This window comes from Semicossyphus pulcher, unplaced genomic scaffold, assembly GCF_022749685.1.
Source record: "Semicossyphus pulcher isolate SPU_LCO1_2020_fin unplaced genomic scaffold, fSemPul1.0.p SCAF_24, whole genome shotgun sequence".
Taxonomy (NCBI): domain Eukaryota; kingdom Metazoa; phylum Chordata; class Actinopteri; order Labriformes; family Labridae; genus Semicossyphus; species Semicossyphus pulcher.
The window spans coordinates 9,211,268-9,230,753 of NW_027211698.1; the positions used below are offsets into that span (position 1 = coordinate 9,211,268).

A 19,486-nucleotide genomic window follows, 5' to 3' on the forward strand; every position below is an offset into this window, starting at 1 on the left:
GCTTATAAAGGCGCAAAGAAGGAGCCAGGTGTGAGTGTGCTCGAGGTCCAAGGCCACCAGACGCTGGACTGTTCCCTTGTCTTCTCCCCCACTCAGGTGAGAATGCAAGACAGTGCTGTTTCCACATCTTTAAACATTACATAAGCTGGTAAGGATTCATTCATTAATCAGCACTGCTGTAAATGTGCCAAGGGTTAGCCAGCTGGCCAATTTTCAACTGCAGGTCTCTGACAGCTTGCTAGCTGGAGCAAGATTGTTAGACGTGGGAAGCCGGCGTTTGTCTACTTCTGTGTGCCGCTGCAGGTGTCCAGATGCAATTATACAGTTACTTGATACCCTAAAATTTGGTGTATAAGTCGCACTTTGACTTACATTTTTTGTGCGACCAATATACCAGTATAGAAAGGTATTTTATTGTGCTACAGTATTTTGCCCAGACGATGGCGCTATAAGCTAGTTAGTGCTTCATCACGGACCTGCCCCTTTTTCCCTCTGCGATACCCCCAAAAACAGACTGCCTCTTCTATTCTGGATTTTACGGTAATTAAGAATAGCCATAATTTCAGCACCCCCTAGTGGCTGTTCCTGATAATTCTCACATTAGCACGTGTGCTCGACTTTTGTGACTTTTCTTAGTTTGTTGCAGCATGTTTAGCACAAATATTCAATTTTACATGGTTAGCATGTTAGCTAAAGTTATGTTCTATAATTGGGGGTTGATGTAATTTGTTATTCAAGAGTATGTTAAAAAGATAATTAATCAGGCATTGTTTTTTCTATTGTCAAGTATATACTCGACAAGTATCTGTATTTATTTGTTTGCTAAATTAATATATTAAAATGTTTGAAGTAGAGAAGGACAATCATGGGAATGTCCTCCTGCAGGCGGCGAGCTATGACTTCGACCTGCCACTGAAGGTCAACGGAGTGAGATGGCCCGCTGCCTCCCTGTCTCCCCTCCCCACGCCGCCCTCCTCTTCCCCCTCCACCTCCTCCACGCTGACAGCTGGCAGCAGGAACCATGCCGTCAGATCGCTTCCCCGGTCTGTCACCATGGCGACGCGACGGTCGCAGCGCATACAGGCCACAGGTGGGGTCATCAGTGTGGAAGATGAGTTTGTGTGTGTGTTACATTTTCTGTGCACAAAGGGGAGCTAGTGGCTGTTTTTAATGTATGTTTTCAGTGCTGTGTGCCCCCCTGGAAATGTCCCCCTCTAGCCTCCAGTTCCAGGTGGAACCTTCGGCACCACACTCTGATTTTGCCACTAAAACATCAACAAGGGTAAACTCAATCCATCTATGAGTCATCTACGTTTCTGTTTCTGTGGTGTGTTCCCATTCTGTCGCTAACTCCCCTCTCCCTCCGCAGACAGTGGAGCTGAAGGCAGCCTCTCAAGCGAGCGTGTTTTGGCATGGAGGTGTCAGGGAGCATGTCAACTGGTGGTTTGACTGCAGTGTAGCGGCACTGACACCGGACAGAAGAGAGGGGGAGCTACAAGTATGTGCAGTGTCTCCATCATCAGGCTGCGTTGGGCCCAGTCAGTCCGTCTGCCTGGTGGTCAGCATCAGACCTGAGGCTATCAGACCAGGTGAGAGGAGATGGTGAAAAAACACACGCACACATTATCAGGGATTGCTCAATCGCTGTCAAGACACATAGAAAATCACAGGCGCATATGTCATCACTAAATAGACATCACAGAACATCCCACCGTTTTTACATGGGCAGAGATAAAGTACTCTGTTATGTTCTCATGCAGTTTAGATCATTAAATCCATAGTTAGGACCATAAACAAGGACTTACATTTCGGCCTGGCACTCAGCCTCTGAAGGCAGCACTTAAGCCAGTGAAGCTTCGAGCAAACTAAAACCCTACCCCCAAGTACAGCTATGAAAAATGTCTGTTGAAGCCTCATAAGACAGAACACTTCCTTATGGCGTGGACCTTATTAAAGCTTTTGCCATATAGTTAAACTTTTACCAACAGAACAAAGAAGCTTGCCCTGATGTATATTCAGTTTTGCTTGAGTCCTCCATTCCCAAATCTCTTGAACAAAGATAGTGAGTTCAAAATAAGCATGACCCATAGAGGAGAATTCCCTCCAAGCACAGGCAGAGACAAGTGGCTTTCTTGCTACAGGTCTATTGAAGGCTTCTCCAAATCCACCGTAAAAGTTACCGTAAAATCCAGAATATAAGTCGCTCCGGAATATAAAACGCAGTCTGTTTTTGGGGGGTATCCAAGAGGGAAAAAGGTTTTCTGTTGCTATAGATGAATAAAAACGTGTATACAAGTTCTCTGCAATTTATACTGGTAATTGGTTGCACCGGCGTAAAGGAAGCAGCCCACTTTTTAGATGAAAAAATGCATTAAAAATGCGTCTTATACACTAAATTTTACGGTACCTCATTGGCTGCTTGCTACCAAAGGAAATAGTCTTTCCGAGGTGTCCTGCATAAACTTTTAGAGGAGCGTAGATGTCCGTGCTTGCAGGTGATGAATCTTACTCCCGCGAGAGCAGCCCAACGAGACTTGAAATGCAACTTCAAAATAAAAGCACCACTATTTATACTAAACGAAATAATGAATAACAATGTATGTGTTACATAAAACCAAATAAATTGTCAGTTTTTACATGAATAAGCTGAACAATACAATGGCAACAATTGCATAGAGCGCCTCTTTATCGTGCATTAGCGGTATAGAGGCTGTGACAATCATAGCCAATCACATAGAGCATTTTACTCAGAGGGAGCTTACTGCGTACTGCTGAATGATTAGAAGCTCATATGCACTGCCAAGCGCAGATGTTGCCTCTCTTTAGTTGAATTGTCTTCGTGTTTTCCACACATAGTAGTGCAGGATTTTATTTGGAATGCTTTGTAATTTGTAAATGTTTTTAAGTTTGTAATCCAATCTACAGAATTTAACCTGAACAGTCTCTTAACGCGTCACCCTGTATTTAAATGCAGAGCTGCAGGCAACACTTAAAAAGAAAATGCAGCGTTTAAAGGAGAAGGGTTGACAGGAGCAGATGTCCATTAGGAAGCTTGTCACTGAGAGGGAAGGAGATGTGTCCTGATAACATGACTATAACTGACCAGTTTAATGTGCAAATAAGCAAAGTAACTATTTTGCAAAAGTCTAGAAGATTTTACGAGCCGCTCTGCTGCTTAATCCAGTTACAGGCTGCAGATGGAGGAGACACCTGCTGCCTTTAAATGGCTGTAGAGCGAGTCGCCGTTCAAAGCAAAGGCCTCCAATGCACGCTCCCGACTGGTGTGTGTTACAGAGCTGCTTAGAATTACTCGTTAATCTTTATGCTGTCTGGCTGGAACAACTTTTTCCCCCCTTGTGTGATTACATGTCAACTGGATGAAGAACGTAGACTTAAAAAAGGATAGGCAAACATGAAAATAAATAAAGGTGATATGGGAACATGCCATGTGCTCTGAGTGAACATCCGTTGATGGCACCACCAAAATGAGATTACAACTTCTTTCCCTCTAGGGTCCAGAAACGTGACCAGACTGCGCCTCCCTCTTTACCTTGGATACGAGGGAAGTGAGGTGATAGGAGCAGAGGCGGGACATCAACCCTACCGAGAGCTGTCCATCACTATTAATCACCAGCATCCCCGTATCACCGTCCTCCCCCCTCAAATCACCCTCACACCTGTGCCCCTTGAAAGTAACGCAGGTGCCACACTCACCCTGCTTGCTGAAGGATATCCTAGGTTGGTCACACACACACACACACACACACACGCGCGCACGCACTGCTAAATGTTTCATGTTATGAATGGCTCACGTAGACGACTGCTTTACGATCACAGCCGAACAATAACCCTGATGGATTTTTATTGTGTTTACATTTTTTCTAGCTCGCGACAATTTAGCATCTGTGTCGGGCCGTTGTAGCTAAATGAGAGTAAACACTGCCAGGAACATAAACCGACATTTGAGTGAGGTTTTTTATCAATCAGACTAGGACTCAATAACTGGCAGTCCTGCACTCATGTTGCTGACATTGTAAGCCAAAAGCTAATCCACATGCCTCTGCGGTTTACATTGTTATTCAGATTTCATAGTAGACAGCGATCTGGCAATTTCTGAGCCACGTCCCTGTGACTGCACTACATCTCCTCAAGAACACATAGCAGTATGTAAATAAAACATGAGGAAATACAATAAAACTAATAAATGAAATTAGAATTCTGCCCACGTTATAAGCAGGAGGTTTGTCTAAATATTGCATGGAAGCACTCAGCTTGAAATACAGATCTGACCACAGATTCGGTGCACTCTTACAGCTGATTGCATTGCATCTAACTGTTCCATGTAAAGCTATATTACAGTGCTTCCATAAACTGAAAGAGTTTGCTGTTATTTCATTACAAAGATGCTGTCAATCCATCTAAAGCCCCTTTCACACATGCACATTTTCCTGAAAGCACAGCGGGAGATTTTCCCTGTTGGACAAGGAGGGGGAATCGCAAGTATGTTTGGCGACTAATTCTATCACATCATCCATGATAGATGAATTTACTGGACACTCTCCCCTCTGCTTTCTGTCTTTAACATCTTTAACGACGAGCTTCCTTTACGCGCGGCTCACCTGCTGCTGTGAAAATTAGTGCACGTGTGAAAGGGGCTTAACTGGACGTTTTTTATGACCACTTTTACCTATTAACATAAAGCAGTGTAAACTACAGCTTTCAAGTGTGTTCTTAGGCAAAACAGATTGACACAAACTTGTAGTCGCCGTGACCTTGGTGTCATTTTTGCCTTAGCATTAAAGGTCCATCTTGGGTACATGCTTTTTATCATCTGATAAACATAGCTGAGGTTCAGCCTTTTCTTTCCTTAAAGAGGAGGTATTATGCTGTTTCACATTTTAAGACGTTTATATAACGTTACAATGTTGGATGTCCAGACTAAATGTAGGTGAAGTTTCAAATCTGTAGGTAAAAGTATGTTGGAGTAATCCCCTGCTAAGTCTCAGTCTGCAGGCTGCTGTGAACGCCAGGTTTCACACAGACTTCTCCAGACTTTTCACTTTGTGATGTCACAAAGTGGAGGAACTCTATATTTGGGCATCCGCCCGAGACAAAGAAGAACTTCCTGCCCCTGGCACAGTTCAAGGACACGCCCACCAAACAGTTCAGGATGTCTGCTCGACAGATCTGCTTGTCAAGTTTGTTAAGAATGTCTTGGAGAAAGTGTTTCTTTGGCTGTGAAGGAAAGACATTAGTAGTTACTTTTCCAAAGGTCAAAGAGCAGCAGATGAAGTTAAGTTTACTCTTTGTCGACAACTCTGTAACACGGCCACAGGGTAGGAGGCTCACCTCAAACACTAAGTTCTGCTCCTTGGCAGGCTTCGGAGAGCTGGCCAATCAGAAGAAAGCGGGCTTGCAGGGCTTGTAGTTTCTTAAAGGGACAGAGCTGACTGAGTCGTTTCAGGCAGAGGCTGTATGAGGGCCTGCACAGAGCACCAGTGTGAGAAAAATGAGGAGGTTTTTTAACTCTAAATTATGCTAAACTACTCCAGAGGAATTACAGAGTGAAAATATGAAGTTTGAAATTAGCATAATCCCCCCCTAAATGAACAGTGTTGACTAGGACCAGTTATTTCAGTCATTTATGTACAGAGAAATACAGGATATAAGCGGTAATTTACCCTGGTCAATAATGTGTCAAAATTTATTTTTCTATTGAAAAACCTTTTTGTGTATCGAAGAATATACTTGACCTCAGAGAAAGCAGTTGACCGAACAATCCCACTGTGAGGTCGGGACGTTTCCTTTGACACGTCGTCTGTCTGCCCACGTTTGTAGCGGAACCAGCGTGTCAGCCGAGGCGGATGAGGTGGAACTGGAGGACGGAACAAAGATGCAGCCTCTTTCTGTCACCTTTCCAGAGGGGAACACCATCCCTGCCAGAAACCAGGATCAGGTACAGCTCTGTGCTCACATCTGGTTACACTACTTAGAGAAAGTCACAGAACCCCATCTGATTTTTTAAGCTGTATTTATCTTCACACTCCCTCTATTTCATGCTGTTTACAGTGTATTCACACAGAAAACATCCCGTCTATCAATTCCTGTTGCAACATGAGGCACTCATTTAAAGATCTTGTAGCAGCTTGAGCTTGTCACCGACTCCATCTGGTGATCACATGACAGAAAATGGATTAATATGACAAGTGGAACTGATTGTGTTCAGCAGAGATACTGTCATTACCTGTGTGATTATCCCATTCTTCCCTCTCCATCTGCGAACACAGAGAGAAACTGTACGCGCGCAGAACCAGGAGGCCAATGCGACCGCCTTAATCTGCAGCGTGTCCTTCTGCTCTGCTATCCCTTTGTCCCTCTGCACGACCATCACCTTCACTGACCACCTACACAACAGGTAACTGCTTAATATTCTGCCTTCTTTCCTCCTCCATTGTACCTGTAGTTATCAGCCTTCCTCTCCTCTCTCTAAAGGTTTAAGGTTAAGTTGTGTGCCATTGCTGACAACTGTCAGTTGACGGTCTGGCCCTACATGGCCCTGCACCGCTCCAATCAACAGATAGTTCTCAAGACTGGTACGGTATAACACAAACGAGCACACACACTCCAAGATGCTAACCCTTTTGGCAAATTCACCTTTTTCAATTAGAGATGTTGCACCTGCTGTGATCGTGGTCAGGGGCGATTATAATCTTGCCGCAGCTGTGGATCTTCAGTTCAATATTTTCCTCCTTGCGTGTTGTTGGCTCATGTTTGACTGTCGTTCAGGGACCACAGCTGTTGAGGCGATCCTTCAGCGCTGTCACACACCAAGTCCCGCCCTTGGTCCGACTTCATCCTCATCATCATCGTTCGATCACAACAGCTCAGCTAGTAAGACCTCAGCCTCAGGTCAGGAAATGAAATATACTGTAATTCTTTTTATAATGTATCTGCCGTATTGGTCCGAATATAAGACGAAAAGAATACTTTTTGAAGACCAAATTTGTCTAAAGAAGGCAGTTTTATTTTACCTTTTAAAATAAATCATTTTTTCAATATCTTTAAGATTAAATTCAATAAAATACCTCTCAAAATGTAAATAAATCATTAACCATCAAAGTGAAGCGAGGTCTACTTGTATAGCAGTCTATAAACAGCCGGATGGCGGCTCTGCTAACGGGCAAACCTTTGTTCTGTTTCTCAGTAACACACTCACACTTTCCTGTCAATCTCTTGGAAGCAGAGACTTTGAGGACCCCGCTACAATTACCGTAAAATCCAGAATATAAGTCGCACCGGAATATAAGACACAGTCTCTTTTCTGGGGTATCCCAGAGGGAAAAAGGTTTTCTATATCTATTAATTAAAAAGTGTATACTAGTATTTAGGTTTATTTCCATTTAAAACACATTCAAAACACACACAAATCACAGCCCACCATCTGTTTTTCGCCATGTCGAGTTTGCACTCCGTCTAGCTACCAGTGCTGTAGCTAGCGGTAGCTGGCAGCCTACGGTTACAACAATCAAGTTCTTTTTATTTGCTTAAAACAGCGAGGAGCACAGCAGCATATTGTAAATAGGAGACGTTGTAGCGGCTGGAAACAGTTAAATGCGGAGATGTGACGTCACCACTTAACATCTGACAACTTTAGCGAGATTGTAGCGCAATCTTCTGGTCTGGTTGCACCGGAAATAGGACAAAAAAATGTATTAACAGTGCCACTTATACACCGAATTTTACAGTAATCTGTTACCATCTGTTAGGTAAGACTGTATGCAACGGTACGCAGGCCTGTTGGGTCGTTTTTCCCTTTAACCAGGGAGGGCAGGTCCGGTCCTAGGGGACTCCCAGGAGCTTCTTAACCAAGGTGCAGAGGGCACAAAAGGGGCGGGGCATGGAGCTACAGTGGCCCGTGATCTTTTTGGGCTTGGCGTTTTCGGACACTAAACTTTTCCATACTTTTAAGCCACTTTGTTCTGGACGATCACCGTGTCTCTCCATCTTTCATCCCTCTGGCCGTCTACTGTTACAAGCTTATATTGGCCTTTAAAAGTCTTGACCCCGAATATAAGACAATCCCACTTTTTCAGATGTATGTCAAGGGAAAAGAAACGCTCTTCTGCTCGGACCAATACAGTATTTATAATGGTTTTAGTTTATGTCTATATTATCAGCAGTATTGTGTTTATATAAACAATACCTTGTGTGTATCTTTCCCTTCAGACTCCTTTCCAGGCAGTGACAGTGTGAGCGATCAGCCCAGCAGAGATACAGATGTCTCTCCGAACAGAGACACCCCAACCAATCTCGGCGTCCCAGAATTCCCCGCCGCAAACACAGAGGAAGGACTATATTACCAGAATGTGTTAATGGCTGCGGAGAGGTGGTTCAGCCTCTTCGGGTGGCCGAGCGGGCCACACCCTATCACTGTACCGCACACGCTCAGAAGGTACACCCAAGAGGAAGCTCAGAATATAGAGACTTGTTATTGTGTCACTTAACATCCTCCTCTTTCCCTCCAGAAACGTGTCAAAGATTCAAACGAATCATTCCAGTGGACGGACTTATCGCGTCAGTATAAATAAAGACTCCAGGTGTGTGTATACGTTTTCTGTACCCACCTTTTGAGCATATAGATAAAGTCCTTAAATGACTCATCATTAAGCTGCAGAGGCAGACTTCGTGATAAGATGACATTAACTTTGTTTAAATCTATTCAGAAACTATGATGGAACAAAGTAATTGAAAGAGATTTAAAGTTCTGCCCACTGAATACTGATTTATATAGAGAGCTCAAGAATAAGAAGAGGCCCTAATGTGCAAATAATTTGTCTTGTTATTCAGTATTTAGGAGGGGAAAACGAAAAATAATAGATGATAATTGAGCTTAATTACTCATCAGTTTGGGCATTGATCTGTCTCCGGATGCAGGCGCCATAACCGTGTTGTGTTGTTGTGTCTAGGTCTGTTGTAGATATGCTTCATCACCTGACAGGCAAACAGATTCCTGGGATTTCTCGCTGTCAGACGTTTTCCAATGATGTCGACAAGCGCACGAATCAGCTGCTGCAGCAGCATGAAGCTATGCTTGCTTTCCTTAGGTAGGTCTTAACACCAACACACAATGCTGCTGACATTGTTGGCTTGACGCCTGACGATGGCTCCTGTGAGACGTGCATTTTGTAATGGATATTTGACACTTTATTACAGTATTTTGGAATGGCACGGGGCGAGCACCTCTCACACATTTAAAGTCACGAATGATCATTAGGCTTTGTCAGCAAACACTTTGAAACTCAATCACTGATGCAGCCTGCAAATCTCCTGAGACAATGTCAAATGGTTGCGACGGCATGTTTCATTGTTACGACCCGGCTCGTGAGGGGAAAAGGGAAGCAACATAAAACCAGTTGTTCTTGGTAAAACACAAAGTAAACTAACTATGGAATCAGCACCCCTGCACCGAGTGAGTGTGTGTAATACAAAAACTAAACTAATCCAATCTCTGGCCCAGTCCAGGTACCAAAAACGAGTGCCTCAGAATAACAAAACACAGCAACTAGTTCTGCTTAGAGCATACACACTTTCTAACATTGCAAGGTTAAACAAACGAGATCAGAAGCTGCGCCCCGAATGACGATGAAGCGAACTATTCCGGGCTGAGACGGTCGGAGCTCATCACTGATTGGTGCGAGAGTCTGGGTTGTTTACCTGTCAGCCATCTTCATCTTCATCTAGGCAGAACATCCAACTAAAGGGACACACGATCCACTAGCACACACACACGTACACACATACACAGAACACTCAAATAGGATGGTGGCTCAAATGCCTCGTCTTAATTGTCGATCAGGTAAATATTCAGCCATGGCTTTTGAAACATATTCCTGTGTAAACAAATCCTCTCTCCAACTCACGTTTCCACCGTAATGTTCAGTTAACATCTCCCCACCAGCGAGATTTTAGAGCGAGACTTCTCCTTAAGCGAGACTTCTGTTTCTGGTTTCTGGCATCTTACTCTTTAAAAAAAGGATGATCTTTGTAGGGATCATTTCCGTAATTATGTCGGAGACGTGGAGTAACAATCTGAGCCTGTTAGTGGCAAAAACAAGCACTTTTAGTGGACATACTTCCATCGGGCGCAGTTCCCTCTGGGGATTATGTTGCAGCCATTGCGGCTGTATCGTGGCGATGGCGGAGGCTCACGTTTAAAAATACAGGACATCTCCTTTAACGCTGAAAAGCTAAATTCCATTACAGTTACAGGCAGACAAAGCCAGCAGTGTACATTTGTCTGAAGAGGGATTTTATCACATTTTAAACTATTTTGATCCACTTATTTGTGTCTTTAATTCTATCCTCAGGGTGCAGGGAGCCTCCCTGTGTCACATCCGACCACAGTACTTGCTGGACATGCAGGAGTTCAAACACTGGTGCTCCCTACAGGTACACATTCAAGACAATTAAATCCTGGACTTACAGCATGTAAATTAAACCACACGCCTTGAGCTTGAGGGGACAGAAAACAATTACTTCAGCAGTAAAAACCCTTCCTCAGATCACTAATGGTCTTTTTTACGTGCGTTTCTCTCAGGATGAAGACGGTGTGGACTACAGCAGTGCTGACTATGATTCTCTCAGCAAACGATCCTGGACTGACGTGCTGCTCCAAATATACAAGGTGGAAAGCTCTCTCTGTTCTCCGTCTCCATTTACTGTCCGTCTTTTCAGATTATGTGTGCTAAATACAGAGTATTTTAAGTAACATTGCGTTCTCGCTTGAGTGCACCATAGCTCAGGTTTTCCTTGAAATACGTCTGTGCAACTAATATAATGGAAGTGAAATTTCCCCCTGTCAATCCCTTGTACATTTTATACTTTCTGTCTCTGCCTTCCAGGCAATAGTCGTTTAAATAATTGATAATTATTGATGGTTAAATAAAGGTTGAATCAAAGGTTGAATAAAAACCATTTGACTTGACAGATTCTGACATCTTAATGGAAGCCTGAGAACATTTTTATTCTTTGAAACAGCCTGTGAACGTCTCTCTCTGTATGAATATAGAGTGGAGTCGTGCTGAGCTGCATCAATCTGATCTTCAATCTCCACTATTGAATGTTTCTTCTGCACGTGCCCAGGTGCTGGTGTTACGCCGCGTGTCGCGGAGCACAACTCCAAAGCGTGGAGAGGTGGATGGAATCGTCCCCGTCAGCTCGCAGCCACTTGCCAGTAACATTTATTCATCATGGGAGCTGCAGTTGCTCTCCTGGCTCAACACGCACTACCTCTGCATGAGGGAGACTGTGTGGGGAACAGGTAGGACACACAACATGTAGAATCTGTAGGCAGGGAAGTGCTCTGGTTTCTGTTTGTAGTACGCTTGTAGTTATATTGACCAATCACGTATCAGCAGGCTGCAGCGTATGTAGGAAACTAATCCGCCGTCATGACATCCCGGCTCCCGTCTTATTAATCTCTATGAACAGACGTCTGCAGCAGCTAACAATCTGTTCTAGATCAAGAATTCAATTTGAGACAAATTCCCTTGATGCTCTGTCACGAAAGCCATTCAGCGTTTAGATTTCCCGACTTCCTCGAATGCATCAGAAACGATCGATTCGACCTCCGTTCAACAAACGAGCATTTTAGAAGTTGTTTTCTGACAAACCTTCATTTTGACTTTTAACCAATCAGCATCACAATGTTGAAATTTCAGCAAAGATAAGACCCGTTAATTAAAGTGCGGCCTCTGTGTAACTATTTATACTCCTTTCCCACCAATAATAACACGTTGATGCGGGTTGTTCTGACCCGGGAAGACCCGCTAATAAATGCCGATTGTCTCTCTTCCCATTGCCAGTGGAGTAAACTCCTTTCTGTCTCTTTTCTGCTGCGTCAAGTTCTTCTGTAATTTACGCGTCAGCGGCCAGAACCTCAGTGCGCGTCAAAGCATCGTGCTGGAAAGGGGGCAGAGATTGTGTCTTCCCATCAATGCCTATCGGAGCCGATGCGATAATTACCGGGTCTACTGCAGAGTCATTTAACCCGGGTCTGAATGCTGATTGTGACCTTTCCCACTAAGCAAGAAAGCCGGGTGTTAGCGTGTGTTTTGAGCAGTGGGAAAGCAGCTTTACTCACCAGAAGCAGATGAAGCAGCGCTCCCCCGGGGGATTGAATGAACCATGAAATGACGCAGTTTAATTTGCTGACACATCTCAAGGGTCGAAATTCCCTTTGCCTTTGATCTGAACACACGGTCGCTTCTCAAGTTGCTAACTGGACTCTAAACAATGCAGCACACGGAAACGGAAGCCTCGACATGACAGGACACGCCCGACATGTTCAGAGGCTTCAAAGTGTTGCCACATATGTCGCTAATTAAAGTCTGTTACATTCAGTTTCTGTGAGTAACTACATGACACGTGGACACAGTGAAACATGGCTGTGGTCTGGCTCGTGTGTCTGTACTCAAAGATCTTTCGCAGAAGAAGCTCCACTCTGCAATCCCTGCTTTAATAGAAGCGGACCGCATTCTAATTATATCAATAATTCAAGATGAGCAGCTGAGTAGTTTTGTACCAGAACTATCCCTGTTACTTAAGGCTGTTCGCTCCTGAGGAGTCGAGCGTGTTTAGAACCCTGAGAGGGAATCTTTCACGTGTCACTGTCGGTACTTTTCTCGGGAGTGTCTTTTACCTTATTTCTGAAATGTTTTCATGATATCTTTTAACATTTTGTGCAAGTCACACTTTCTGCATTTCAGCACGACCTTGTCAAAGCATTCCTTCACCATTTGGAGCATAATTTAACATCCTGCTGTAACGCTTACGGCGGGATATTTGAGCACCATTTGATGCTTTCATTTGTATTACTGATCTGTAGGTAATCTCTGCCTGCTAATGCTTTACAGGTAATGTCCCATCAGCACGCTGGATAGTGAATTTTGACCTGGACTTGACAGATGGGCTGGTGCTCGCTGCTCTGCTTGCTGCCTACTGCCCGTACCTGGTCAGTATGTGTGTGTCTCTGAGGGCGTGTGGACCCTCTTCAGCGTGTGCGAGAGTCAATGAGGGATGGTGGTTAATGTCCGTAAGTGGCACTCTGATTTATGCGATGAGGACGCAATTAGTCCTGAACAAGATTAAGGCAGCCTCTTATCATTCTAAGCACCATCTTGTGTGTTCATGTGTGTGTGTCAGAGAGCGAGAGAGAGAGTGGTTTAGTAGTAGGGGTGTTTTTCCTGCTAGTCTTATCGGGAAATTTGTCTTAATTGCTAAAACGTCTGGCCAAACCTAATTTTTAAAGCTTCTGCAAGCTGGAATATGTATGAAAATCTGATTTGCAGAGCGCGTTTTGCTGCTGAGCAACAGGGAAAAGGCAACGAAACGCTGAGAGATCATCCAAAAGAAACGTGGAGTTAGATAAATCTTCTCATTAAATTCCACTTAACCGCTGTGTTCCTAATTAGATCGGCAGCCACTTCCGGAGGATGTACACCACGACCGGCAGCCTGGAGCAGATCCTTCACAACAACATCATAGTGGTCCAGGCCTTGACTGCGCTGTGTCTCAACCTGGATGTACAGGTAAATATCAGATGGAGTTTTGCGACGGACTACAGCCTTATAACTACGAGCCTGTTAGGCGCCAAAGACCTGGAACCGTAAACCCTAACACCGTAAAGTTTGAGGCTATAATAAATCACGAGTAGCAGCAAGTAGGAGCACTAATACTTACCCATTACAGCTTCTAATTAGGGAGTATCAGCTTGTATCAGTTGTATCAATTTGCCTTCTGTAACGCCACAGCCACAGCAGTGTGTGTGTGAGAGACAGACAGGGAGAGGGAGCGATGACAGTGTCCTGATACTAACAGGTAGGGGAGGGGCTAGGTGCTTGTGTGTCCCCGTCACCGGCGCACCCAGGCATGAAAGCTAGCCCCTTTCCCTGTCAGGAGAACGGCGGGCTCGGTGTCCTCATGCTCATTCACCTTCATTAGACATCATATAATACAAACTGTGATGCAGACTCGCAGCGCTGAGAGGGGGAGAGCACCGGCACTTTATACCTTACAGTAACTGTGCGCGGAGATACGGACGGATCACGACCTTACTGAGGCAGGTACAGAGCGTGAGAAACGCACACATCTGCGTTATATGATGTTTTGCCGTCGATTACCATGGCAACAATTGAATCTTCAGGGTCAGCCCTAAAAAATATCCACCGTTTGCGTGTCAAGGCTTGTGCGTCTCTCTCTCTCTGTTTCTTTGCAGAGCTTGTGTGACTGTCAGTAGGTGAAACCTCCCCGCGTTTTTAGAACAAACAGGTAGGGGAGGGGCTACTAAGCGCTTTCATTTCTTATTATTTTATTAACCCAATGGAGAGACTTCCGCCCTGTGCGTAAAAAAGACAGCAGGGTCAGTGCTTAGTGTCATTCTTTTATTAGACAAACGTGATCATTTGCGCCATCTTTTTTTGATTATTTACATTAGCAAGTTGAAACAACACATTTTACACTGGTTATAGCATCCCAGGTGCACCCTGTTATTAGATATTAGCCATATGTCTGGCTTTGTTTGTGGGGGCTGGGTCACATGGTGTCCTTGCATGCACCTATAGAGATGACAAAAGGATACGGACGCTCTTGAGCGTTGAAGTTGGCCAAAGTAGTACCGAAAAAGTGCTTGGCGGTTCTAGTGTTTATATACTTGGACTGCCACTTTTCCCTCTAAATTCATGTTCGTATGTCTTAACAATAATATGAAATCAAGAATGAACCTTTTCCAGCGCCGTTTTCAAACAACATCGAGCATTAATGTCGTAAAAAATGTAACCTGCGAATATGTTTGACCCGTGGCTCAAAGCTAAAAGGAAAGTTAACTTTTTCAATCACTTTCATTATAAAATGTATTTGAATACACTCAGAAACTCTTTCATTTAAAAGGAAAAGTGCACAGACAATCAGTCTGAAGGCATTCAAACTTGTTTAATATCATTGTGCGTTATCGTTCAGCACTTGACAGACTTGATCGAAAGAAAATTGGCGCTGCAATTAAGTTAAATCTACTGGTGTCAAAATTTGGTTTTACATAGAGCGAAGAGTCTCTCTTTAGCATAACTGTAGGCGTTTAATTAATCATAACGAATCTTTCAGAGAGTTTGATTCTGTCCCTGTGTGTCCCTGCATCTGACTGTGTGCGGCGTCTTCAGCCCACGGACCTGTCAGACCCGAACCCGGTGCAGATGCTGATGCTGTGCGTCCACCTGTACGAGAGGCTGCCGCAGTACCTGCCTCTGCACACGATCACTCTGTCGGGAGGCCTGCACGGCACTTTCAGCAAACAGGTAACACACACACACACACACACACATGTGCGTCAAATTCATGCCCACACTGAGAGTGAAACTGGCGGAGATAATAACCCCCTGGACAGATAATGACACACACAGAGACGCACAAACACCACGACTGGGATGACACACATTAACAGGATTATAGACACACACATACATTAATAGGATTACAGATGCAGCCACACACACTAACAGGATTACAAAACCAGACAAACATAGATTTGGGTAATGATCCACAATATCAGGCTTAAGCCACACATTACAAGAAAGACAACAACAGATGTCAGGATGGATGTTATTGTCGTATTGTTCTCTGGCAGCATCATTTGTCCGTGTGTCCTTCACAGGTGCGTCTGAAAAGCCCGTCCTCCAAGCCGGTTAAATACCACGTCTTCCTTTTGGGAGAGGATGCGCGTCTCTTCTCCCTCCCCGGTGGATCTACTGTCACCATCCCTCCAAAGTATGTCATTACCTTGTAAATGAAATTCACAGTCACACAAACCCCCTTTATGACAAGTGGCATGTGCGGGATGATGCTAAGCTAAAGACAGCTCCAGGGGGAAGACGTCTATTGACTCTGTTTAGGATCTGAGCCAACAGAGAGGAGGAGAGGATCAGACTCCCTCCCCCCTCTCTCTCCCCTTCCCGTCGCGAGCAGGGTCAACACACACGCTCTGCAGAGAAACACACACACACACACAGACGTCCTCTGCGGCCTTTTCCTTTTAACTTCCTTCACTTCTGTCGCTGTTTTAAAGCTTGCAAAAGGTGCCGATGTCATTTGGTAACGATCGATCGTTCTGAAACGCCACGCTGTTAATAACATCCCTCGAACCCGCAGCTCACGTGCTGCGACAACTGAAATATATTGAACTTTTGCGACTTAATAAAACTGCTGATGAAGACAGTCAGCAGAGACAGACAGAAAGAGGGGGCGAGGGAAGCAGCTTGTGCAGAGGTGCAGGTGTGCTGGAGGGACTGAAGAACGGTGATCAGAATAAAGTAGTTTGTGCTTTAACTCTTAATAAGGTGAAGAAGAGAGTACGATAAGTCAGACCTCTGAGACACATATTAAATGAACTGTTTTCCAAAAGACGACTCTTGCACAATAAAACTCTAATTATGAAACACTGCTTCCTGCCTTTGTAGTTCGCATCAACAATAAGCTCTTTACTAAAACTGGTGTCGTTAGCGAGGAAGAAGTGCTGTCTTTGCATCTGTATTTCGGGCTGACCCGCGCTCTGCAAAGAGAAGTGAAACCGCTCCTCGCCTGATTCAGCTCGTCGTCCGAGTGAAGTAAATTTGCCTTGAGACTGAGGCTCATTAAATCGCACCAGTTTGAAGCCTCTCTATAAAAATAGCCCGTGTCCCATTTTGAATCCCTAGCTTACCTCTCAGAAATACCTCCATGTCTTTAAGGACTTCATGCTGAAATACAGGATTATAATAAATGATGGGCATTGTGTGTAATTTACCGTCTGGTGATTTTCAGGGGGAGCGCTGACCTGACCGTCCAGTACAGCTGCTTCTTCATGCAGCCGATGGAGGCAGTCCTTCTGCTCATCTCCAGCCCTCCTGTTGGCCTGTGCAGCACCACCCTCGCCTTCAGTCTGAAGACCCATGTTACTGACATCACACCCACGGTGAGTTTATTAGTCAATGAAAACAAAGCAGTGAAACTACTCACACCGCTCGTACCGCCGTACAACCCCACAGGAAGGTACAGGTTTTAGTTCGTCTGCAGCTGAAGTCGCTCTTCATGCTGCTGACTGTGTGTGTCTGTCTGCTCCGCCTCTGTCACCTGCAGCTCTCATACTGCTCACACTCATTGGTCGACAAACACTGCCGTTTAGTAAAATCCTTTTGGCCTCTAATACCCCTTTCGATTGTCTTTTTTCCCATTGCCAGTGAAGTATACTCCTGTCGTTCTCTTTTCTGCTGCATCACTGTCTGACGTCACAAACTCGGCGTGCTGCTCGGACAGAGAGGAGCGGAATTTGCAGCTGAGATGATAGCGGAGATTAGCGTGTCGACACAGGTTTGTGTTCCCATCAATGCCAATGGGAGCCGAGGCGATAATTACCCGGGTCTATTGATCCGGCTCTGAATGCCGATTGTAACCTCTCCTACTAAGCAAAAAAGACGTGTGTTAGCGGGTTTTTTGACCAGTGGGAAGGCTGCCTAATAAAGATGCAAACGTTACGTTAGCGCCTGTTGCAGACAAACAGAGAGCAGAGCAGAGAGACAGTGCTGTTACCTGGTTTATACACTCTCATTTAGTCCTGCAGACTGTTGGCTGTGAGCTGAACACCACTGCACAATTATTGACTACCAGAAATGTCGCACAGCAGAATTAGAAGAAACAGAAATACAGATAAAGGGCAGATTCTCTGCAGATACAGACACAACTAAACACACTGATTATGTGTTACATTTTTATCCTGCTCATTAGGCTTTAATTTCTGTAAATAAATGAGCAGGTATGTGTTCAGTAACTTCTTCAGTACCAGTAGGTGTGTGCAGGAAAACATTTAAAACAAGAGGATTACCCTATTTTTGGTACCTAACTGTTGTTTTATTGTTGCCATGGTATCGAAACAGGTATCAAGTATCTTCTTTTTTTTTACTAGTAGTTAAAATTCTGTTGTGACAACCCAAATAGACTGTCTGCTTCCTACCGCCTCTCTTTAGAAAACTGTCAAGTGCAAGTCACCATGCTACCAGCTGAAAGTGATCCAGGTGCCCGTAGCTAACCCTTTCAACAAAGACGCTACGTTCAGGTGGGTCGTCTGCATGTAGGCAGTTTTGATTGTTAAGAAATTCCCTGGAGATAATGCGCAGAGTTTGAAATGATCTTTGCACCCAAACTATTTGTCAACAGCAGTGAGGCTTTCCAAGTCTCTATAAAGTGTTTTATTCCTGTATTATCGCTGAAATCCAACCTCTCCTCTTCTTGTGTGTTCAGGGTGGTGCTGGTGGAGTCTCCGTTCAACCCACTGGAGCCTGAAAAGAAAAGAGACAGCCTGGTTCAACAGGCTTCCTCCAAGGCCAAGTAACACATGCACCAAGCAGAGACAGCTTACACACGCACACGCACGATGAAAGACATGCACTCTAGAGCCACGAAGTTAAAGGAAAAGTTTGACATTGAGTAGTTTGACGTCTGTCGGCTTTTAAAGTGATGAAAGGAGGATTTTTGTTACCTTTGGAAAGAGACAAAAATGCTGTTTCCCTTCCTTTCCTCGCTCTGCACATATTAAAGGAGTTACAAATTATCTGTATATAGTTGTTCTGTAGTATCTTAATCAGGAAGACAGGGAGTTCCCTCGTCTTGTAGCTGCTTCAGAAGTCGAGGTAAAGTCTGAGGTTTCGTCCTCTGGTGAGTAGTGGGGTTGTCATTAAGAGTAGCTGCTTAGCATGCATCGCTCACCACCTGTGACGTCTTCAAAGCCAAACATCCCGGCTCCTCCTCCTAATCAGGAGCCGTCTACGAGGATTCGAAGTAGACCCGAGGTCATTCGAGGTGCACCTGAATCAGCTTGTGTAGCCTGATATCCATAAACTATAAATTATTATGATCTTCTCTCCTCCGCCTCCTGCTTTCAGCGAAGAGAAGATGACTACAGACAAGAGCTGCGGGGAGGAAGTGGAAGGGAAGCCCTCAGATCTCAGTAAGTACCGAACACACATGCACAGGAGCTGCCGTAATTACGGGTTAAGCTCGTGTGTGCGTGCGGCAGCTTTATTCATGTTTCTCGGCCCAGATGGTGAAGGCAGCGAGTTCCTGAGTGCAGCGAGGAGTGTTTGTCTAAAGTCAGGCCAAGCAGACACTCTGATCCTCCACTACCTGCCCTTCTGCCCAGGCACCAAGCACTGCTCCGTGCTGCTCATTTGCCCACAGGTTAGTGAGTGTGTGTTTGGATCTCTGGGGTGTTTATCAATCCTATGACAGATTTTCTTCAAATTATTACTTACATTTTAATCTACAATAAGTCTGTTCCGTAGCCTGGAAAAAAGATGGACGACATGATAGCTCCCTAAAAGTGAAGCCAAACCCTCTCTATCGCCCCCTGCTGACTGGCTGCAGTATAGCTCATAAAGCCCGCCCCCTCCATGTTAACAGATGGGTC

General features: G+C 44.7%; 1 protein-coding gene across 1 annotated transcript in view; it reads left to right on the forward strand.

The window, feature by feature from the left end:
* LOC138603735 (cilia and flagella-associated protein 47-like) overlaps positions 1-19,486 on the forward strand; it is a 51,419-nt gene that overhangs the window by 12,955 nt on the left and 18,978 nt on the right. The window contains exons 22-45 of the mRNA XM_069675632.1: positions 11-96; positions 886-1,090; positions 1,185-1,272; positions 1,372-1,589; positions 3,513-3,738; positions 5,839-5,956; positions 6,288-6,415; positions 6,493-6,593; positions 6,787-6,909; positions 8,227-8,452; positions 8,526-8,597; positions 8,967-9,104; positions 10,368-10,449; positions 10,598-10,684; positions 11,143-11,320; positions 12,915-13,012; positions 13,473-13,589; positions 15,213-15,347; positions 15,704-15,816; positions 16,849-16,999; positions 18,048-18,136; positions 18,322-18,408; positions 18,963-19,027; positions 19,121-19,257. Of these exons, the coding sequence (XP_069531733.1) occupies positions 11-96; positions 886-1,090; positions 1,185-1,272; positions 1,372-1,589; positions 3,513-3,738; positions 5,839-5,956; positions 6,288-6,415; positions 6,493-6,593; positions 6,787-6,909; positions 8,227-8,452; positions 8,526-8,597; positions 8,967-9,104; positions 10,368-10,449; positions 10,598-10,684; positions 11,143-11,320; positions 12,915-13,012; positions 13,473-13,589; positions 15,213-15,347; positions 15,704-15,816; positions 16,849-16,999; positions 18,048-18,136; positions 18,322-18,408; positions 18,963-19,027; positions 19,121-19,257 (3,068 nt within the window). The remainder of the gene's footprint in view (positions 1-10; positions 97-885; positions 1,091-1,184; positions 1,273-1,371; positions 1,590-3,512; positions 3,739-5,838; positions 5,957-6,287; positions 6,416-6,492; positions 6,594-6,786; positions 6,910-8,226; positions 8,453-8,525; positions 8,598-8,966; positions 9,105-10,367; positions 10,450-10,597; positions 10,685-11,142; positions 11,321-12,914; positions 13,013-13,472; positions 13,590-15,212; positions 15,348-15,703; positions 15,817-16,848; positions 17,000-18,047; positions 18,137-18,321; positions 18,409-18,962; positions 19,028-19,120; positions 19,258-19,486) is intronic.